Genomic DNA, 24,026 nt, shown 5'->3' with positions numbered 1-24,026 from the left:
GACTCTTACTTGAAAGAGCCTTGAAGTGCGACATGCACTGTAGAAAGGAGCTAGAGAGCTCCGAGAGGAATGCAGGGGGAGTTGACCTTGGCTTCCCCCCCCTCGCACTGCTGCCACGGTGGCAGCCTGAGAGACAGGGCACAGAGGCCCTGCAAGAGATACCAGACCGTCACGAAGAACCCCCTGTGTCTTCGTGATATGACGTGGTGATACGACCTTGTCTGGGGTTACGAAGACCACGGAAGACCCCTCGGTTGTGAGGCGATGGGGCCGGGGGAGCTTGAATACCTCCCTCGTGGATGCTGGCAGAAAGCCAGCTATCAGCTGCTGCATGCATGAGAAGAAGAAACCTGCTGCCTCAGAAGATGCTGCTGTTTAAGGACTGAAAGGGATCTGTCCTTCTTTCCCTGCTGGACTTTTATTTGGAGGGGAGAAGAGATCTGATCATTGTAAATACTATATGTCATGGTAGAGATAGTTTGTGATCATGTGTATAATGTGATGTTATATTTATTTGTACAGTCATTGTAATATATTCCCTTTTCCCCACTTTGGAGTCTGGTGTGTTTTGTCTGGAAAAACCCATCTCACATTAGGTTGAGATGTGGGAGGGGGAATGGAGCTAGGGAATTGGATGTTGGGGCTATCTCAAACCATGACAGGTAATGTTACTGTACTATAAGAACTAATCAAGGTATCTCTAAGCTAGTGACCATCTTCCTCACTCACCATGTTTTTGATCAATGAGTTACCAAACAGGGTGGGGGGAGGAAATAACAAAACCAGACAGTGATAGGAAGGTACAAGCACAAACTGTTCTCTGATTCTCTCCTTTGAGCACTGCAAGCTCCAACAGCTTTACGAGCAGAAGAAAGTACAGCATTATATCAGACTTCTCACTTCAGGAACAATTCTGCTTTGGGAATCCTTGCACTTAAAGCCAGGATGAAGGCTTTTAAAATAAATTGCACTTAGTTTTCGACAACAGATGCAAGTTTAAACTGTCTTTGGGATACGTGAGCAATGTTTCAGAGATGATCGACACGGGGAAAACGTTCACCCAGCTAATCCCACCTCCATGTCGATGTTTGCAGACAGGCTGTAAAACACAACACACAGGAGCAACGCCCTCTCATTTTGTCAGTGAACAGCAAAGTAACAGTGATGTCTGACTTTTAAAAGGCTCAGTGTAGAGTTAGTCACCGTGGGGTGCTTTATTTCCCTCCCGTCCAAAAGCATCTCATCAGGTTGATTATTCAGTGCCAACAAGGACAATCAAGTTTGAAGTCAGACTGGTCAGCAAAAACCTTACAATTATCTTTCCTACCTAGACTCTCCAACAGTAAATTGTTACAGTCTAGTTTGGCAGGTCTTAAAAGTGTTAAAGATTCACGACAGAAACCATACTGTTGTCAGCTGTAGTATTTTCTTCTGTAAAAACCCAATGTTTTCACAGGTTTTGAAATTTTACAATTTCAAAAGCAGAACAAAAAGGACCAGAGAGCTCAGAGAAAGCTTCTTTACACACAAAGCACCAGAACATGGGGGGTTGCCAGACATATTTTTCACATGCATTTTTTAATAGTTTTGTGTCAAATATTAAGAAATTATTAAGCCAAAGTAACTTTTTTTTAAACACCAAAATCTGGCTCAGGATCTTCAGTATTACAGAAGTATATCAAGAGCTGTCTCTAGTACAAAACAACCAGGAGAGACGAGCCCTTCCATCTAAGGTGCAGAAATACTGAAGAGCCTCCAATATGCTCGGTTGAGGCACACATAAGTTTGTGGAACATATAAGAGTGGAGGTTGTTTGTTTTAATTAGAAACCTCCTTTTGTGCCAGACCATGCAGTTCTTGGAATTCCTTTATCTATAATGCATAGGACACAGATGTGGATTTCAGCACGTTTTGTAACAAGAGCACATGCCAAGAACCATTAAGTAAGAACGTCAGACTCCACAGGACGCCTCTTGTTGTGCTCCATCTGTTTTGGAGCTTCAGCCCACCCGCCTGCCACGGGCTGTGAACACGGACTCTGAACATGCTCTGCACCTACACCAGCCCCTGAACGCGGGACAGAAAAGAGCAGCCAGGCTGCACAGCAAGTACTGATTTAAGGCAAGGTGTGCCAGGCAGGCAGCTGGGGACACTTATTCCTAGCAAGCTGTCATTTTGCAGGGCCCTAACTAACCCAGGAGGTGCTACAAATCAAATGGAGCGAGCAGACACTTCTCATTGTACATATTAGGACTGCCCCACTAAGAAGCTGAACTATTGGAGAGAAGTGCTCTGATGATTTCACTGCTGAATTATGTAAATGATTTTAAACTTTCACACAGACAGGACAATACACATAATCCCTAGACTTACACATGCTTACAGATTTCAACCTATAAAATTTAAGATGCTTGAAAAAAATCTGACACTTTCTTTGATTAGAGCAGCTGCACTGTTATTACTGGAACTAGTTTCACTGCAAGAAAGAATAACCAGCAACGTGCAAGGGAAGAATGTAGTTTCAGAGTAGCTTTAACCAGCCTGGTCATAAGCTGAGGCTGAAAACAATGCTGCTTTTGTCCTGCAACCTTCCATGCTCAACACAGCGCTCATCTAGCAACTACACAGCATGAGCTGCTGCAGTTCACTGCAACCAACAAAAGATCAACTTCTGTCAATGCTCATTTTCATTTGGGTTGACAAAACAACCAGACTCACCCTGTGGCCACAGGGCAACTTTTGGACCCCGCGGGAAGTGAACGAGCAGAGGGTGAAGGGCAGGATGGTCCCTTGCAGCAACAGGCCAGCGAGATCTAGTTAAGCATAGCATGAGATGCCAAGGATAACTGATACGTGGTGACTGAGTCTTTCCAGTTCTGTGATGAGACAGACATTTCAGCACATCTCTCCATCTCAATCCCTCACACGATGACAGCGGCTCCTTTTTCCCCACAGGTGCAGCAGCAATTTACAGGCCTTTAAACTGGAAGGATGCAGGAAGAAATTCAGCATCAGCAGCAGTTCAACATCCCTTGTCCTTCAGCTGGAACCATCTCAACAGGAGAGCAGGCCACAAACAAGTCAAAAAAAAAAAACCTCTCCCAAAAATGGCCCTTCTGATTTGAAGATTAGGCTATTCTTTCACACAACACGTGGCGGTATTGCTACTTAATTCCATCTGATGAACTGTGATAGTTTCAAGACAACATGTTTGACAGCAGGTTGATTAGCAAACAAAAGAGGGTAAATATTTTTGTCCTTCATGCTTTTAGTTTAAAAATTGTATTCCAAGAACAAAACACAATCTAGGTTTACAAACAAAGTATACACTGTTACATAAAACAACACCTACACTCTAAACCAGATATTCCTGAATTGACAGCAATCCAATCAACACAGAAGCTATGGCTTCAGCCACACATTCTTGGGGCAGCTTGAAATGTCAAACAAAAAAAAAAAAAGTATTAAAAGTAGAGTAAGAGAATGCCTTGGAAACTACCATGAAAGAAACTCATCTGTAAAGTAGCAAAGGCTGACAGAGACTAATACCTACCTTCAGGTCACCTCCTGAGTCCCCCAGACAGTCTTTGTCCAGCTTAACCTATTTACAGTTATACTCTAATATCAGAACCAAGGAATGCTTACTGAATCTTTTACCTGTACATCTTTTGCTCGTTGCAAGGCTCTAAAACGGGGGTTTTCTGTACAAGCAGAAAACTAACTACTAATACCTAAGGCAAACACATCCTCCCGTGGACCGCTGCAGCTCTCCCTTCCAACAGTGATGGATGCTGACCAACTTTACTGGCAACAAACCATGTACTTAAACACGAGGGTAGAGAGTGTTGCAAAGCAACACAGATGGGGGAACTTTCATTTTTAAGTGAGGAGGGGAAAAAAGTTAACAGATTACAGCAGACAGTCTGCTCTAACAGATTGCAAGTACAAAATGGCCATCTATTTTGTATTTGGGATGCTTCACATCTTTGCTTGGCACAAAAGGATGGTCTGATCTCATCCATACCAGGCTGTGACTGACAAGTACTCAGCGTGTTTACTATTAAATACTGTCTCAGCAACTGATGTGTACACAATTGCTCAGACCTTACAAATGAGAAGAATGAGCAATCAAAGCAGACTAAAAGTCAAGCCCAAGCTCTACTTGAAGTTAACAAGATGGGCTTGAAAAGCTATTCCCACCATTAGGGACTAAGAACTTGACAAGATTTACCACTCCAAGGAGTTTTCTGAGACTCTAAAAGAAATTACTATTTTCTTGTTGGTTTTGTTTAGGAAAAAAAGAAAAACCCTGCAGTAAACATTCCAAAAACTGTTGCAATAGCCAGTGTGTTTTAGAAGTAATAACGACCTGTACCTACTAGAGCAGCTACCCACTGACACAAGACTTGAAAATTAAAAGATGTTTTAATTATGTGCTTCAAGTCTTCTGCTTCTTGACATAAAGGAGAAGATACCCAATTACTACAAGGTATTTCACAAGTTCAGGTGCTTAAGTATAAAAGAATTTACAGAGCAAAGGGAAACGATTTCATTAAAACAAAGATCAGTACCTGGAACAGTGAATTTGAACCACTCCCTGTTTCCTGTGCATGAGTCCTCAAGACAATTCACATGCAATTAAGAATTCTAATTCTCTACTAGCTCCATTCCCTAGTTCCTTAAAGCTTTAACCAAACTCTTTTAGTGGAGTTGATGAATCCCAAATTGCAAAATCTCAAACTGCATCAGAGGGCGGTTTGCTCGGGACATGCGTGTCAAGACAAGTCCCCACGTCAGAAGTCAGCAGAGGGCACTGCCACACACCTACAAATTAATATTTTGCTGCTCTTTTGGCCCTGAAAAATAGGAGGTCAATTACGGGAGGAGAACTGTGCCACAGCCAGAACAACTGCTGCTCCTTGCCGTCAGCAGTCAAGACCACAGATACTCCTGACGGCTGCCCACACACAACACAGGGACAGTGTGAGATACCCACAGCTCTCACAGACACAAAGTCACCACACCAGAATTAAAATGCTACAGAAACAAGGGAGAACCCGAGGTCTCCACAGCTACATAGTGGTTAAAAATATTTCCATGTTTCTTATGGCGTTTGGGGCAAAGGCAGTACACACCTTCCGAAGTCCTAACACACAAGTCAGAGAAACAAAGTCACTGGAACAGGTATGTCTGGAAAGAGACCAGGAAGGGGAACAGATCAAAGAGGAAGATGGCATAATGGACACTGAGGAAAGAGGGCAAGGAGGACACTCTCAACACCACTGAATTTAGACCTCTAATGTCACACCACATCTACTTTCCTGCTACGTCTCACCTTCCATTTTAACACGAATTTCGCTTTATTAAGCAAACTTAAACAATAGTCTCAAAGCTGTTCAAGTTCTCATTGAACACTCTCCCCTTCCTGGGAAGTTGAACACTGGCAAACTATTTAAGTCCCACAACTAGGAGACAAGGCCACAAGAAGGTGGACAGGATCTATAAATAATATTAAGGACTCCATTTTTAGCAAAAATAATTAGGGCACACAAGTGAGTGACCAGTGGCAACCAGGAAACCAAACTACATGGAACTGCACGGTACATTACCCTTTATTGCCTTTTGCAATAAATCTGTGGAAAGCAGCAGCTGTTCTCTTCATTCCCTGTGCTATTGGTTAGGCTCACAGAGACCTTAATCCTCAAAATGCAAATACAACCGTTAGAAATCCATGTCAGGGGAAAAAACCCAGCTATCTATACAAGAATCTGGTCATCACAAATTGAGATGCTCAGCGTTGCTGTGATTTCCCTTTCAACCAACACAGTCTAAGTTGTTAAAATAAGAATTTTCTGGTCGATGTTCTTACATAAGGAGGCAGAAACAGGTTCAGCAGCCCCATCTCATGTACAGAAAGTAAGCTTATGCCTCTTGCCTCTGGCGCTGTGTATTGCCCATGGGAAGACCACACTGACAAAGTGCACCAACAGCAGTTCTTCCCACAGCCTCTCTCTTCCAAACCGGCATTGTCCTTTGCCAATTTGAGAAAGAGATGCTCTACTTTGCAAGTTTCAATTACGTGACAAATCCCAAGGGGGTGGCAGCAAGAGGGAGGACTGCTGCTTATCTAGGTGAGTGGGCTGCAGCAGCAAAAAACCTCCGTGGTGGTTTGAGAGGGCTTCCTGACAACAAAGTTTTCAGATGAAATTACACCAGGCATCTTAAGGGGGGAATGTTCGTCACCAAATAAACATGGAAATCCTGTTATTACACCCTGCTTTGGGTCGTACACTCCCGCCACATACTTTACACTAATTCGGATGTTTGTTGGACTGCTTTGTGCGCAGATTCGCTTCATTTGCCTGGCAAAAACTCACACGCAGCAAATCTCAGCTCGAGTGACCCAATAAGCCCTGGGAGCCCCGGTGCTCCTCAGCAAGGAGCGCGAGGAAGACTGTTGCCCAAATCCTACTCAACGTTTATGAGGGAACATTATTCAAATGAGCGCAATAACCCACCAGTTTCACGAAGGAACAGCACAATGCCCGTGAAAAATACCGGAGGCTGCACTGCAGTTTATTACTCTTTCTCAAACAGAATTTACACAACGTGTAACATGATACCTCCCACCTGAGAAAGCTTGCCTCTTTGGCTGCCAAAAACTCGACTTTACGAAGCCCAGAACACAAAGTAGAACAAAAAGACAAGACTACCAGAGTACCTGTTCATCAGCTGGTGACCCGCACTGACTACACACCCCCATCCCGCACTCGCCGCCCTTCTCACGGCCCTCTCAGCTCTGCCATGAGTTAGAGAGCAACCAGATTTCATAGGTTATGATCGGCCACAAGCTCAAAAGGTTTATAGGTTACTTTACATCAATTTACAAGCAACGGTGTGACAGGCACAAGCAGACCGAGTTTGTCGGCTCTGCAGCCCCAGGAAACTCGCCCTTAGAGCAGGAGACACACGGAGCGACCAGGAAGGACGAGTTGTGCTCGCCAGGAACCCGGTGCGGTTTTGCGGGAGTTTCTGGGCGCACAAGTACTCTCCGAGGCACAGAACGCTCAAGGGGCGCGCAGGGCGCCCGGCTGCGGGGGACCGCGGGAAAGAAGAAAGGGACGCCGCCTCCCCCGGGATCACCCCCCGCCGCGAGAGATGAGCCGCCTCCCGCCGCCGCCCCAGCCCGGCACTCACACGACCGCCCGGGAGATCATCCAGGACACCATCGTGGCGGCAACACCACGTCCCCTCAGCCGCCCGGGCCGCAATGGCCGCGGCCCCGCCCCGCCCTCGGCATCGGCATCGGCGGCTGCGCGCATGTGCTGTGCGGCCGCGAGGCGGGGCCGCGCCCGGAGGGGCGGGAGGGGAGCCCCGGCCCTGAGGGGACCCCGCCGTGTGTGAGGGGGTGGAGGTGCCCGGGGGTGACCGACTGCGGTGAGAAGTGTGTGCGTGTGGGAGATGCTCACTCCTTGCCTTGGCTTTTCCCCTGTGCCCCCCCATGCGCTTACACTTGCTGTAGGACTCACCAAAACCTCCGTGTCGCCCGCTGAAGTCACCTCAGTGTGGTGGGACGTGACGCTGGAGGGGTTAGATGAGGGTACTGTGTGTCGCCCGGCTGGAGCCCTCCATAAGGAGGAGCAGAGCGGGGGGCAGCGGCTCCCTGGGCTCCAGCACCCCCTGAATCACCCCGGGAAGGCGCTTGTTGACGAGCACTCGGTACAAAAAGCTGTCTAAGGACACATCCTTGGGCGGTGGCACAGACTGCTATGTGCAGGTAAGCCAAGACTTCGGGTGAGCAGCAGGATACCTGTTGGAAGGATTAGTGCCTGTGCATCCTGTTACCTTTGTTCCTTCCCTACACACCTTGTTATCAGCTGCTGCCCAAGGCAGGACAGCAGGAGAGCCCACAGCGCGACCCTCTCCAGGTATTCCTGCCGAGCTCAAGGTCTGGCAGGTCGGGACATGCAGGAGAAGCTGACTGCTCCCTGATAGATTGCCTAATCCATTGCAATCCATCCCCGCATACCAGCTTTACACTTCCTGCAGAACTGTTGCACACATAAAAGGACAATATTTTGCTAAAACTGACTCTTCATCTTCTCTCAGGAGAGGAGGTTGTGTGAAGTTCTGCCCGTGCCATCGCTGGAAACATTCAACTTTACTCCTCTGATTTCAACACGAGTTACAGAGGGATACCAAAGCGACAGATATGGATGCCACTGAACGTGCCACTAAGGCAGCTAAGGTAGGGAAAGAGCAGGTTACTGTTTCAGTACTGCTCCTGCTGACTCTCACAGTAAGTGACATGCCAAAGTCAGCATCACCATCTGTAGCAGAAATTAGTTCTTTAACAGGTCTTTAAGTGACGATAATGTGCAGTTTCCCTGCCTGCCATACAGCAAGAAGAAAGAGCTTAATCTTTGTAAACTACTTACTGCCTTATTCAGAGAGGTGCGAGGTGAGTGCAGGATGGTTTCTGTTCCACAGGCAAGCACCAGAATTCCTCGCCTTCTCCAACGGGTAGAACCCAGCCACAGGTATCTTCACTCCCTTGCAGCCTTCAAACACAACATGTGCAGTCAAAAGGCCAAAAGAAGGGAAAGAAAGAGGGTGAATAAACAATCGTGGAACATTTCAACAATGACAACGTTTGAAAACTCTTGCTATAGTTGGATATTGTGAAATTTGAAGCCTGAAATGGGAAAGTATACATTATAAAAATGAACTATTTTTAACCATGTAGGAATTTTGGTCTTGCAAATAATGATATTGCCCATCTTGGGTGTCTCCTCAACTTGACCTTTGAAAGGGGTTACTGATGCAGGAAGAGGTAGAGAGGAATTTGTTTGTGAGCAATTTAAAGTACACCACTCATCAATCTCAGTTTTGAAACAGGCCTAACCTGAATGCATCCTTCCTTTCATTCAATGAAAAGAGAAATCTGAGCCACTACTTCTGTGCTCTCTGAATAACAATACAGTGGCAGACTGTACAGAGCAAACTCACACAGCAAAGCATTTGTAATATAAATTACCTGGGAGAGATTACATTTTAGGCTCCAGCTCTGTAAACTCCTGCTGCCTGCCTGATGCTGCACTGAAGTTTGTAGCATTCCAGTCCCTCCAGAGCAAACTGCAAGATGACAGCTCCACTTTATAGCACGTGAAATTAAGTATACAATACATTTCTTCACCACAAGCAATTGTGTGTTTGGTACTAGCTCAGAGAACCATTCCAGGAAAAGACTGATACTCTTTTTTACTGTCTGAGATCATTTATATAATAATTCCATAGCTGCATATTTTATTTCATATGGAGTATGTTTTAGAAGAAAACCACTCCTTATTTTGTAGCAAGACATTTATTTTTCTTGTGTTTGTTGCCATGGCAATACTGTCTCTGGTGGAAAGCTAAATTTACATTTAAAGAGGCATTTTTTTAAAGGGTAAAGGCAGATGGCTCCTAAGAGTAATTTACCTTCCTAAGAAGATTAGACTTTATTTCATAGAATGTTTTGAGACTTAATTCAGTGCAGCAAGCTGGGTGGTGTTTGCTGGGCCCTCAGCAGACAGACACAGGGATGCCACGTGAACTTCCCTGTATTCCAGTTTGCACATAATGATAATCCATGCTCCTGCACTTCAGAAATAGAGCAACATGGCAATTAGATCCATGCCATGTACTTATTCAAACCTGGCGTGTCTTACTCATATGTCTGCCTATTTTTATCTAAGGAGTTATGTAAGGAGGAGACTTCCAGGTATCTCATTATGGGATATTTTTGACACTCCTTCCAAAAGCCACTTAATGTAGTTAAAAAGTTCTCGTAAATAGTTTTAGCAGTGTTTGGAGAATCATTTGTAAAGGCCACCTAACTTCTTTGATATAATACAATATATGTACACAAACATCAATGTTTAACTTGCACATCTTTTACAGGTAAACCAACGTCTCAATTACGTTGCAGATGTGCAAATAGCAACTGAGCAACATTTAGGAAGACATGAGCTAGTTTCTGAGAGAGGGATTCAGCTCCCTATATTAGGAGGATGTGCTCCCCAAAGACAGCATCACCTATGTTAAAAATGCATATAGGTTAATCACAGTGCTGAGCTTTTATTAACTTTGCTGGTTTGTATTAATCTATTCTAGAGGAGTCTCAAATATAGAACAACTTGAAAAAATACAGAATTCTCTCAGTTACTGAATCATGTCACATATTTGTGATTTTGGCATTAGAACACAGAACAGATGATGCCAGTTTACTCGTTGAAACAACAAAATACAGAATGGGTGAAAATAACCATTTCTAAGCTGGTGTGATTATTAACTAATATGGCTGAAATTCATAGTTTATGCTACTTTCAAATATTTAACTCCTCATCTATCTTTCCTATGAAGCAACAGCAAAGGTAGGTTCTGATCTCTAAACAGCCCAGTAGTCCTTCTGCCTTAATGAGATTTCATTGGAGAGAGAGTGTTGGGCAATGCTGTGGACATTCTATGAACTCAAAGCAGCTGAAGCTTTTGCACAGAATTCTGGGCATGCCACTTCTTGTTCACGTGTGTGTTCAGCCTCCCAGCACAGCACCTCCCCAGGGAACAAGGCAAAGCCCATTGGTGTCTAACACAGCTGTGTCTTAAGCTATTTTTTTCCCCAACACACAGACAGACAGAATGCCAAGAGGCCATATGTTTATCTTTTTCATAAATGTTATTGTGATAATTATTAACATTCCAAATTAGTCACGTGAAGCATCCAACTTAATGAAAAAACATAGTTTAAAATTGATATTTCTGCCTTTTTTTTCCTTCATTTGGCATGTTTAACCACTGTTGTTCTCACAGTTTTATTACACACAGTCTGACATTCCTTTTAAAGCTCTTGCTTCTATATGAATAAAGTCCTTAAGTTTTGAATCATTTCTTCCCCTCATGTTCAGAGATACACCTGCAAATGTAAAACCTGAAAACACAAACAGCAACATGACATAAAATTCATGGTTTAGGGGGTTTCTTGGAGTCAGTTTACCAACTTTCAGGGCCCTGACAATTTCAGTTAGTTCTGCATTTTAAGCAGTGTGGAATTTAGAATTAAAAAAGGCATCTAGTTGGAGTTGTAGGATGACTGCACTACATAGTAGAGGGAAATCTTTGCAAGACGAGTAAGCAACAACAGGCCCATGGATTTTTTCCTCCTAAGACTACAAAAGAATGAAGTCGTGCACTGTTAATTCTGTGAGTTATAGGTCAGGAAAAGCAGATAAGGACAAAACACCAAAAGCAACTCAGAACAGCCCTGTCAATATAAAGCCAGAGCATTTTCATCACTGCAGCACTAGCCTGTTTTGACTGCACCAGGCAATTCAGACAGAATCAAATTAATTTGATTAAAAGTACAAACATTAAAAGGGTACTCTGCTTCCTATTTTAAAGAAAATTCACCATGCAGTGAAAAGGCTTGTCGTGAAAAGGCAATCACTATTGATTTGTTTTATCAATTTTTAATGGGTTGCAATGGGTTAAGTGCCTCTAATTCCTTCTTACCAGAAACATAAGAGCACCCCTTAGGATTTTTTTTTCTTAAGGGAAATGTGATCTAAAGAGGAAGGGGAAAGTTCAGAACAGCTCCATCTGAGACTTTCTCCTGGCAGCAGTCATATGTCCATCCTACCTTATTGCTTCCATTTGGAGCTGAAAGCATATGAAATGCAGCCCCACAAGGGCAAGCTGAGGCAACAGAGGAGCTGATCTCCAGCTCATCAGGAGTACCCAGGAGGCTCTCACAAAGCAGCTCTGCTGCCCCTGTCACTTCCCTGTGTCTGCATTGATAAGCCACAGAGAGAGAGGTCTGACGTGTTGTACTGGACCTGCAAGCATTACTCTCTATCTAAGTGTGACCACACCAGTACAGCCCAGCAGGGCAGTCCCCTGGACAAGTTGACATAGGTTATTTTTCCCCTGTTCCCTAGTAGAACAGCATTAAAGCTGTTAACTTCTTCAAAAGCTGCAAATGAATGTTTCGGTAAATATGCCTCTCTCCTGGGAACAAACCCATTTTAAATGATGGACTTCACATACTCTGGTATCTGATGATCCACTCTCTGGGATTTGAAATCTGTACACAGAGACACAGACCAAAGCCATATTATTCCTTCCTGTCTGGGTAGTGTCATCTCAGCTATATTCCATCACTACTTGTGATGTGTCACATTTAATAATTATAGCAATCTGTTAGAGATTTTTTTTTAAAATACACTTTCTGCTTTTGATGTTTCTGATCCCTATGGAAAGCTTATGCTATTTTATAGTCTGCTGACTAAGCTCATGTGCACACCAGCTGCATTTTATCAGGAAACAATGTTTGCCTTTTGAACTGGCTGATAGATTTTACTTAAAATGAAGGAGATATACATTCTTTGGCAACACTTAGAGCCTTGTTCAGCACAATATCCATTTGCAGAAAATCACAGTCTCCAGCCAGCTAAACAGTGCAGCAGCCCATGACCATCAGCCCAAAAGAGGTGGAAAAAACCCCCATATCTTTGAACTGGAAAGGACCCCAAATTTATCTGCTGCACAACAAAACTAGGATCACCCCATGCCATTTGGGCAGATGTCTTGTCCTACCTGTTCCTGAAGCCTTTTAACAGAGATTACACACCTTTTCTTACAATGTTTACTAGCCTTTCATTATCCTGCTGGGAAGCTTTTCCTTGTATCAAAGTTAAGCTGAGTCAAGGGGTATTCTGGAGTTTTTATCCAGCCTTCACCAAGCTTGGAAGGAAAAGTGTTAACTTCCTTCGCAACAACGTCAAAAAAACCCCAAACCCAGTACTTAAACTATTAAATCATCCCTTGAATAAATAACCCCAATTCCTTATGGGATATTTTCTAGACCTTTCCATTCCTTTTATTACATCCAACTCTACTGAAATGCAGAGGCCAAACCCCACACAGAGCTTGAGAGGAGCCTAATCAGTATCAAGAGCTGAAGGACTACATCGTACATTATCCAGCAACTCAAAGGCTGCCAGCAAAGGACACCGGGCTATCAGGTTTCCCTTTCTTTCTCTCCCACCCTCCCAGAGCAGCACACTACAATTAGCTGGAAGAGCTATCCAGGGGGAACACTCCTGTGAGCCAGGATAGCAATTCCCATGTACAACCCAAAGTTAGCCTTTAGCCAGCTGACCCCACTGTGCTTTCCTTACTCATTCTAAGACAGGTCTAGTCAAACTGCTGACCAACAAATGCATTAAGGAAGCTGTTTTATTAGACAGTGTCCTGATGTTGGTTCCCCCCCCTTGGAGCAATGCTTTCTGTGTCCTCATTACTTGAGTTCCTTTTCTCCCAAGAACTGTCCTCTCTCTGCATTCTCCCCTGAACTGGGGAAAAGGATCTCTTTCCATATATTTTAAACTAGGAAGAGAATATAGTTTCATCCAACTTAAAACCCAAGACACAGAAATCATTAATTCATGTGTTGTGTCAAATAACCTTTGTTTTCTAGAAGCAGTGTTGCCAACAAAGGCTATTGATTTGAAGGCATCTGAACATTGACTTTGTTTTTAATTTTCATCAGTAAATTGTTTTTCCTTATAGAAAACTAGGCCCATGCTTTTAAACTTTGAATTTGCCTTTAGTTTCCAGTCATTGGTTCCTACTGTGCTCTAAGTGATAGATTAAAGAGCTCTTTCACACTCATTCTCTCTCCACAAGGACTTATGCATGCATAAGTCACCTTTCCATCTCCTGATAAATTAACTTGCAAGTTTCTTGAAATGTTTTTCTAGTCCCTAAATGCTTCATGGTAGATTTCTAGCTCTAACCCAAATTTTTTTCAGCACTTTCATGCACTGAACTCTGTAACCAGATTTCTGTTAACTCTATATGACTTGGAGTGGCATAAGTCTGCCACCTACTTTTATTCTCATTAACAGAGGAAGCAAAATTGGAGTTAAAAAAAGTTATTGGGTGCTCATATTCAGTTGTTTGTCCTCTTTGATCTGGGCATCTTCCTCACATGCTGCTTTTCAAAACCCTGGTTCCCAGTCTGAAGGCTTTGTTGATCTCTGTTCTTGGAGGGCTCACCTAATACACCAAAAATTACTTTCCTCTAAAAGAGCCCAGGTTATTAAGCACTTCCCAAGGATGCTGTTCTCGCTTGCTGGAAGTTAAGAGAGTTAGCACAAGGTTTCTTCAGCTACCCAGGGAAGGGGGAGCTGCTTCTTACTATACAGAGTGATTCAAGTCAGCACCGAAGAAAACAAAGGTTATGTGTAAAAAAAAAAAAGTTGGCTCTTTTGTTTGCTTATTTGTCTAATATTGCCAAAACTAGCAGATACACACAGCAAAGTGTCTCTTTTGGTCCCCAGGTCCCTAAACAGAAACCCTTTCTGCCTCAAAAAGGCCTTTTCCATCTTCTGTGGCAAGGAAGTCTCGCTTTAGTTCTTTCCTCTGTTATTTCAGCAGGACATTGCCAGCTAACAGGGTACATCTCTATGTAGTCTGGTATCCTTAGAATATAAGTGCAAGCTGTTTAAGACATTAGCAATAATTGTCAAAGGCTTGAAGCCTCTCTGGGAAGCAGCAGGAGGCTTGCACAGGAATTCTGTGCACTGCTAGAATTCCCTACCAGAGCATGTTACTCTGTGCTCTCTCAGAAGGCAGCCTGAAGATGTGTCTCATACTAGGAACTCTGCCACCTTTGCTTTCCAAAGAGCCTTTTAGTTCTTAGGAAAGTTGACTCTGAGAAAGGGAGTGCAGACAGTCTTTCAGCCTGTCTAGACATTCTGGATGCTGAATGTTTAATGGCCTGGTATAACATAGCTGGACTAGAGCAGTGGAAAGCGAGGAAGGCAGGAAAAACAATAGGCAGAACTTCTGGTTTAACAGGCATAAATACACTGTGGCTGTAGCTGCTCTGAGCTGGTAGCCTGCAGGAGGCTAGGAAACAATCATCCACATTATGTTAAGGAAGCTCTGTCTAGACAAATCAGAACTTCTTCCCACAGAGGTTTACCCTTTTTTGCATACCACTTGTCTCCTTGAACTTGCTACAAATAACTGCTAGCCATCAAAAATTGACACCAAAAGGCACTGTCCCACAAGTTAAAAATGGGAATTAGTAGCTGCTTTGTTTTAGTTTGCTTTCCCACAATATTCCTGTAAAGACACAGTTCTTCCACATAGTCTTTTTTTTCATCCTCTCTAACATATTTTGGAACACAATCCATCAAGATACATGAAAACAGAATTAACACAAAGGAAAAAAACCCTACAAAATCAAAGGGTAACTTAGAACTCGGGAACCTTAGCAGCTGATCTCTGGAATACTTAAGACCACCAATTCCACAAGTGATGGATGCTCAACAATTAACTGAGCACACATTGTTGATGAGCTGAATTAAAAAACAAAGTCACCTTTATGGTTTTGAGTGGCTTTTAAAGTTTGTGGTTGACACATGGGGTTCTTAAGCACAAATCAAGCACCAAAGTTTCACCATCCTTAGCATAGAACAAGTCTTGTAGCTTATGCAAATGCTGAAAAGAAGACATTAATATCTTCCCTCACTTTATTTCCCTGTAGACAAGTTGCATCGCAGCTGCAAGCACGACTAAAAATCTCATGTATCGATGACTCCAGTCTTCAACTGGTCTAGCAGTTACCGATCATGTGCTTTCAGACCCCTTTTTCATCTAAGAAAGTTAAATTAACTTGAAACCCAAGTGTTAAATTGCTGGGTGGTAACTTCGAGGGCTCAAAGCAGTTTAAGACATAAGCTGACTCGGAGTCAACGCAAGTCTCTGGAGCTGTGCTTATTACAACTATTTCCTTAAACTTACATTTCATCCTTCTGTTGTCCATAATTGAAAACAAGACAGCAGATTTGCATTACATTTGGGCATGGGAGAGTCCCAAATTAGGGGTTTAATAGGAGCCATTTGAGGCCTCCTCCTGTAAAGGGAACATCCCTCCTCAGCCCAGGACATCAGTGCTGCCACACAGGCTGGCTCACCACCTGTCTTGGACCTTGACCTTTCTGAATCATGTCAGACAAAGCTGTGTGCAGTCATCTGAAGTCTGCTTCAGGTAAATAACCACTGGGATTACAGAGCCAGCAGAAATGACTTGATGGCCTTTTCTGAAGTCCAGGTTAACTCAGTGTTTTTAGATACAGACAAGCCTGTGCTGGGGAAGTTTCTGCACACTATATCCTCTAACTGCAACTTGATGTTTTATAATGTGGGGCCATCTTCCTTTAGATGTGGCCAAATAATGAATATTCACAGGTGGTTACTGCTGCAACTCGGTAATACCAAGCAAAGTTCTGGGAACGTCATTTTGATTAAAAAGGAAGGGAGCGTGAAAGTAGAGGACCAAGATATGAAGACTTAATTTTAATTACTTTTTGCCTCACTTCAGCAACTTTTAACACTAAAGCTAAGAAGTATTTTAGTCTATTACTCTGAAAGCAGGATCAGTATCTAAACACCAAAAGGGTAGCACAGGACTCCTTCTGGCACCTGGTATGTTCTGGGGTTAAGGACCTGACGGCGAGAGCAAGCCCACCTTCAGACCGCCCAGCTGAAAGGAGGCAGGTCTCCTGCAGAGCTGTGTTCACAAAGCATGGAACCACCTGGACACACCTTGCTAGAATTCGGTACTAACCAGGATGTTATTTATACACCTAAGAATGGTTACTAGAATCTTTCTTGAAGATGGAGTAAAGGAGGAGGAGCCACCTCTTCTCAGTGGTGCCTAGGGAAAGGAAAAGAGGCAATGAGCACAAGCTGAAATACAGGAAATCCCATTTGAGCTCAAGAAAATATTTTTCCCACTGTGATAGGTTGCCCAGAGAAACTGAAGTCTCCAGCCTTGAAGATTTATTCAGAACTGGGCTGGACATGGCCCTGAGCAGCCAGCTCAAGGTAGCCCTGCTCTGAGTAGGGGGGTCAGACTAGACAATCTCCAGAGGTTCCTTCCAGCCTCAACTAGTCTGTGACTCCAAGACCATCTTTTCATTCAATTAAATGACACAGCAACAGTCAAACGCAATCTTCTGCTGTTAAATCCAAGAAGACATGCAAGTCCCTTCTCATCTCTCCGCTTGCGTAGGTCTGTGCCTCTTTCAGATTGTCATTATAAGATGCAATGTTTCATTACAATTCTTGCAGTAAGGGCAGACTTAAATCAATTCCCTTTTTAGGGCCAATTTCGAGCGTAGCCTGAACAAATGTGACAGACAGACCCTGGAACACTCCTAATGAGAACAGTAAATTAATTGAAGGAGTTACTGGCTCAGTAGAAAATTTGTGATAGTTTTAATTGGGATAACAGTGCCAGGAAAAATACTAAAGTACCACTGCTTGATCAGCACAGAATCAGTAACATAATTTGTTTACACCCTGTGCCAGACAACACTATGACATATTAAGACAATCCTTACCAAAAAGGATATTGTTAAATAATAGCTATTACTGAATTGCAGGACACAATTAACACTAATTTGTTAGCCTTCCCTGACACAGAAACTCAACAGGACAGGCAGCTGGAATACAGGAGAGAAACCTATGTATCAGTTTTAATCTAATTGGGAGACAGTTTGCTGGCAGGAAGAAGGAAGAACTAGCATCACACAAAAATAGCCATCAGAAAAGTCTGTTAAAGGGAGGTTACTACATGTGATAATTACTGTTTCAGACAAAACTGGTAAACAGTTATGCTTAATGAGATAAAGATATGGGGGAAGTGCTACAGTTGCATTAAGAAAATGCAAATGAACTTGGACAGCAGAGTAGTAAGTGAAGCTAAGAGAGAAAGAAGAATTTGAGAAGACAGGATGTTAAAGAAATTTTCAAAAAGAAAACAGTTAAGTAAAAGAAGTTTTTTCTAAGCTATTATGAGCTTTTCTTTCTACCTCAGTTTCAGAAATACCCAACCATCTTTCTGTTATTGCTTTTCTTCCTCCCCTGACAAACAAGTAGCCATAAGTTGTCATCATTTCCCCCATCCACAGTGCACAGTTTAATGGTAGCTGAACTCAGCTGTTTCTTATCTCAGCTTTAGGCCTTTCCTAAACCCTAAAGCTTCCCCTTTTCTTTTTATTGTACGTATTGTACAGCAGCATGCTAAACCATTTCCTTACCATGACCATTGCCTGTTTTAGTTGTGTCAGGATAAGTAATACAACATCCAAGTGATGTCAGTCTAAAGCTGCTGTTAACAGGAGCCCCTGCTTCTCAAGGGGTCACAACCCCAGCACAATTCATATAGAAAGTGGAAGTTCGGAAGGTAGAAAGTTCCCTGGACAGCAGCACCAACACAGCTCTTTAGACTAATTTTTTAAGAAGTTTTAATATAAACATTGAGAAAGTTATGTACAGAGTACTAATCAGATTATAAGACTTCTATTCCGCTGTGTGTGGGGTGCCATGTGAACCTTTAACAACTCAGGAGGCAGAAGACTTTAGCCAGACCTATTATACATTTTCTCTCTTTTTCTCTTTACTACATAATAAACTAGTGAACTCCAGCGAGGATAAGAGTCCTGACCCACCTCCCAGTTAATTCAAAGATGTATACATTTATTTCAGTGCTGAATATACCCTATTCTTTTTGTCACTAATAGTATCTACTTATAAAACAATCAATTTAAACACCTTTCATCCAGCACAGAAAGAAATTCCTCTACAATATTCTGTGAAACTTTAGCACATCTTAAAACCAAGATAAAAGTCTACCATGGAAGTAATAACTGTCTTCACAGGATTGTTTGTGTTCTTAGGGATTTTCTTTTTACTGTTACCCATCTGCTAACCTTCAAAAGCTACTAATTGTAAAAACACAGAGATAGCAATAGCCAAGCATTTAATGCTACTTAAAAATAAATAGAAATACTCACACACTGGATAACCCACAAAGCTTGTGCTCCAGAAGCCCACATGAGAGAAGCATGCCTATCTATATACCCAGCTAGGTTTCTAGCTAGTGCCCTCCCAGCAATAGAAAGAAGAAAAGGAAAGGGAAAGGAAAGGGAAAGGAAAGAAAAAAAGAAAAGAAATCACTTACTGGCCTTTATATAGCTTAAGTGCAAGTGGGAGGAAGCACTACTGGAAGCAAAGGTTCCTGGGAAGGTGATTAATTAATTTTTAAGGGTAATTGGTTTCAGGTTTTATGTGTGAGTGATTGACAGGAGAAAGGAGCTGCCCAGTAAAAGCCAGGCCCTATCAGAAGGACCACCAGCACTGCTGAGGCTGCTCAAGCTCTGAGTATGCTCCATCTCTTCCGGAGTTTTGTTCTGTGGGCAGATTCCCGCAGCTCAATAAGAATTTGTCCTCAGTTCTGGTGCTGCTTTCTGGGCAGTGCAGCATATGCTGTCGTGGGAGAGGTCTGTTAGGGGCTGACAGATGTGCCTAGAGTTTAGACTGATTCTTCAGAAGTTCTAAGCCTTAAGCTGGCATCAGCAGCTCCATGAAAGGTGGGGAAGAAACTTGAATGGAGATGTAACATTACTAGGATGGCCACAGAAGGGTTCCACTGCTGCTGCTGTGCATCATCCTTGCTCTTAATGCTTGTACCTGGGCTGAGGGACCAGTAGAAATGGCATCTTCCATCTGTGGCCTGAAGAAACTGAGAGCATTTTCCTTCCAGCAAATTCAAAGAGGTTGTTTTAGGTGGAGACAACATGTGATAAGGCAAAGGCAGGGCCCTGCAGTTCCACCTGAGGAATTAAGGCTGTGGGTATTCAGGGAAAGGTGGAGACTCACAGCCTTGTTATCTCTATTCCCCCTCCCTCTGCATTTTACCTGTACAGGGTGTAAACTCATCAGGACTGGGAGGGGCTGTTTGGTACCAAGGTGTAGTGCTGGTCTAATGATGCTTTCCCCTCAGGCTGCACTTAAACACTCCCTGCAGAAAACAGTGGCAGCTCTTAAAGGCGGTGCCATCCCCAGCTGGAGGGAGGTGTCCAGCCCAGGGCAGGATCAGGGGTGAGCCCAGCTCAGCAGCTCCCGAGCTCAGCAGAACCCAGACCTGAAGCTTCACTGGGCTGAGCTGGCTGACTGTGTATTTAAAACAGGTGTGAGGTAGTCAGGAGTTCTGTTTGCTGGCTCGAGTGTAAGGCAGTGTTTGAGGGTGGTGAGGGGCAGGGGATTAGGGTTGGGTTAATATTTTAAGATGTGAATGAACTTCTGAGGAAGAGGATGTACTGAAGGCCATAGATATTTAATTTGTTCAGCCATCTTTTGGTGATATCTCGTTAGCTGGAACAGAAAGAAATGGTGAAGTCCAAATCTGCTTTATTCATGTGCTCTAGGCTACAAATTCACTGTGAAGCATCACATGGAGGCTCAGTAGTGCTCCTTGCTGTTGTCAGCATGGATAGAGTGGCACCCTGTGAACTGCAATGTTTTCTTGTGCAGATATGGCTGGAGTGATCCGCAAAGGCAGTGAACTTAAATACCCTGTGTGTTGCAGCAAGAGCCAGGAGGGTATCAAAGAAGTCCTGAGGGTGATACCTGGGCACAGAGGGGTGCTGTATTCACCTGCAGTGTAAATACAGTGGTAAATTTGCAGCCTTTTTACAAGTGAGAAAGCCAAGACACAAGACGAGATTAGGAGTGGTCAGTGGACAGCCCCAGATGGAGTTGTGACTGTAGACAGAGATGCAGTAAATCACCACAGGGGATGTTAGTGGGAGAGCTGGGGAGGTCAAACCACAACTCTTGCTGTCATGCACCTTTGCACCCCCAGATGTTTAGTGCAGCCTTTGCATCTGCAGTAAATAGCTGTCTTCAAATAATCATATTTTCCCACTGATCCTGTGTCCCATTCAGTGCTCAAGGACTGCCTCACCACTTAAATAATTCTGTTTTCAAGGAAGATGGTTTTGGTAGGATGCATTAAGAAAAGCCCTTGGACTCTCTGTAGAAGATAAGACAATTTGAAATCAAAAGTTGGCTTTGTTACAGAAGGAACTGATGCTTGAGGGGAAAAAATGGGTTTTTTTCTTGGCTGCAGTTTTTCAAGTTAGGAAACTTTTAAACCAAACTTAAATATAGATTATTAACTTTCTGATGCTGAACCCTAGAAAACATTAAATGTGACTTTCTAAATTTCTGAGGAATTATGAATTCAGAGGAAAATTATGCTTGCTATCTCTCAAGGAAAGGTAAAATAGATCTAGAAGTGTACAGGACATATTTTAGGAAGAACTAGCTCAATATCAATTCTGCTTAAGAGTTGTGACAGTGACAAGTCATTTTACCTTTCTCAATTTTCCTTCCTGCAAAGTGGAAATAACCATTTCAAAATGTGGCATTTATCTGTATGGAGAAGGTGCATTCACTGCCAATACAGGCTGTGCTGATTTCAACCTGGAAGTCAGAAAAAGCTCTCAGTAAAGATCTTGATTTTGCAACTGCCCAATGTGTATACTTTCGGGGAAGTGGGACTGAAAATATTTGGGGAAAAAAACCCCTCCCCCTTTATTTAGCAAGCTGTAGGATTTAAAGGATACTGTTAATACAGCCTTTTCAGGTGATTTCATATCCACTGAAGCAGGGTCTATAGCCACAGGAGCCATTTGTTGGAGGCATAAACAGCACCATCAATGTTTTTTTCAATTATAGCAAGAGATGGAAGATGTAGAGATTTTTGAAATCATGGAAATAGCTTTTCTTGATGCTTGGAGGGATAGAGGACTGAGACTTATTTCCCCCAGCTTCCCATTCCCGTGCCTTTGTGCCAAGGTTCCTCTTTCAGGTGTGCTCAGGTGGTTAACGTGTTTGATGTGCAGCTCGGGTGAGAGGATGATCCCAGCAGGTCATTCCCAGCATCAGGGTCGGCTTTCCTTTGGTGGAATGGCTGGACTTTTTTACTTGACCAGGAAATCTTGGTGGGTGAATTATCAGTCACTGTGTTTACTGCCAGAGCTGCACTGGGGCCACGTAGGAGTGCAAGGGGGGAGTTTGTCCATTTCCCAAGGGGAGTTCTCCTTCCCTGGGGCTCAGTCTAGAGCTGTTTTTCTTTATTTTTCTGTGGACTTCTCTAGCCTGAAGGTGTCAGCTCTGTTTTGTTGTTGCCCATGGGCATGTGGCTCTGAGTGTTGCTCCTGAGCTCCAAAAGGATAATTCCTCTGATCTTTTTAGAGGCTTCCTTATGACACTTTCTTTGGAAGATGCATCAGTTCATACTATCCCTAATTCTTCCGATCCTGTGAATTTTGGTGCTTTGAATTTTCCATTCAAGTATTCCATATATTTATCAAGGAAATAGGGAAGGTGTTGCTTTGAAAAAGGAATTAATGTATTGGTTTGACACCTGCAAAGGCTTCGGAGAAAGGAAGAAGTCCTGCTAAAGTGTGACAGAGCACAGACTGTTTAAAAGTTAACATCTAAGCTATTTTCAGGCCCTGCTCCACAGCATCATGACTTTGTGTTCTGTTGCAGACAGAGGCTCCAAGATGACTTGTCCACAAACAGAGCATTTAGTGCTCTTCCAGTTTACAGCACTTTGCAGAGAAACCAGGAGAGAAGGAAGCAGCAAAGAAGAAATGGATAAATGAATGGAGGCCGAAGGTGGAAAACACTTATTCAGCGACTTGTGGGTCTCATGTACACTGATCCACCTGAATATTTTGACCTTCCTAAAGCACCTCTGTGGTAACAGAAGCTGCTCCAAGCTGAATAAGTGAAAGAGAGAAGAGCTGAGATGTGGAGTTACTGGGGAGTGATGCTGCCCTGACAATTCACCAACACTTTCCCTTGAGCTGTGTTCTCCTGATCTAGCTCAGGAGTGTTGTGTGGAGCAAAGCAAAGGTCCTGCCCTTCTCACTTGGCATCTGGGAACTGACAGCTGACCATGGGAATTTACACCTACATGTCAATATTACTACATCTTACTGATATTTTCAGTAAGAACTGTAAAATGGTTCAGCATTGAACAATAGCCTTTAGTGAATTCTAATCTGTACTAAAATGTGATTCTGGTGTCAGCGCTTTGATACGAATTTTTGGAACAAATTAAAAATACTCGACTCTTAATATTTTGTTATTCTGCGATGAATTCACAGGTTCAGTCTATCAGAATCATGTAAATTGGCTTCTTTTGGCATATTTTACATTTTGTTGCACACTAATGTAATCTACTTAATTGTAGAATTCAGTAATATCTCAAATTACTACTTGGTTAAACAAGAGGGAATCTGATACAAGAATTTTGATATGATTAATACTTATTTAGTAATTCTTGTAACTTCTTTGTATGCCCTTTATGAATAACTGCCCTGTTCTTAAACTTTTGCTCCTTCTGCACGATTGCAGTACTCATCTGTTGGTTGTAGCATTACCCTGGAATGTGGATGAAGATCTCATTTAGCTCAAATGCACTGTGGCTGCTCCTGCAGCTTCTCGGGAACACACCTCCATGTATCCCTGGCCTGCTGCCATGGGATGCCAGGCACCTGTAGGTTCAGGTATAAATGTTACATCTTGGAACTTATTCTAATACTGTGAGCAAACTTGTGCATGATGAATTGATTTCTTTTTTGTTTGTTTGTTTTCTGCTATAATTACCTTCTCTTGTACCAGAAGTTATTTGTTCCACTGAAATACATGGGAATGTGCGAAGTTGGCACTCTTGATTTATTGCTTTTGCCTCATAATCTATTTTGCAAAAAATGCACTGTTCAAATTTGCTTTTAGTGCTAGATGAGAGATCATTAACTCGCTCTCTTGAGGGCAGGCGTCCTAGTAAAGGCAGGCAGAAGTTCAGGAAAGCTACACCTCCAGATAACATGAAGGAAAAACTCTTGATATGCAAACATGGCATTACTACAGCCTGACCACGGGCTCCATGGAAAGAACAACAGACTGATAGCACAGGGCTGCATGGCCTCCTTGGGAGATACAGCCCAGGCTCTCAGCTGAAGCCTGTATGAGTCTCTGAGCTCACTGCTCGGTTATCCTGTTTGCTGGCATTCAGCAGTATCCAATAAAGTCTTCTAGGTCTGAAGTGT

General features: G+C 43.1%; 1 protein-coding gene and 1 long non-coding RNA gene across 4 annotated transcripts in view; one reads left to right on the top strand and one right to left on the bottom strand.

The window, feature by feature from the left end:
* Positions 1 to 8,514, bottom strand: part of REEP3 (receptor accessory protein 3) — a 35,691-nt gene extending 27,177 nt beyond the window's left edge. For 2 of the 3 annotated variants that reach the window (XM_027737299.2, XM_027737300.2), the window contains exon 1: positions 7,198 to 7,269. In XM_027737299.2, the coding sequence (XP_027593100.1) occupies positions 7,198 to 7,229 (32 nt within the window). In that variant the 5' untranslated portion in view covers positions 7,230 to 7,269. Of the gene's footprint in view, positions 1 to 7,197; positions 7,270 to 8,438 lie in introns of those variants that run through there. The other variant, XM_039385136.1, reaches the window with a different exon arrangement.
* On the top strand, positions 7,457 to 24,022 carry LOC113996329. The gene is made up of 3 exons (XR_003543722.2): positions 7,457 to 7,777; positions 8,110 to 8,248; positions 22,459 to 24,022. It is a non-coding gene; the product is annotated as an uncharacterized LOC113996329 (long non-coding RNA).
* The last annotated feature ends 4 nt before the right edge of the window (positions 24,023 to 24,026 follow it).

The sequence above is a fragment of the Pipra filicauda genome, unplaced genomic scaffold (assembly GCF_003945595.2).
Source record: "Pipra filicauda isolate LSUMZ 115617 unplaced genomic scaffold, ASM394559v2 scaffold398_size834171_pilon, whole genome shotgun sequence".
In the NCBI taxonomy this organism is placed as follows: Eukaryota; Metazoa; Chordata; class Aves; order Passeriformes; family Pipridae; genus Pipra; species Pipra filicauda.
This window is presented reverse-complemented; position numbering and strand designations above follow the sequence as displayed.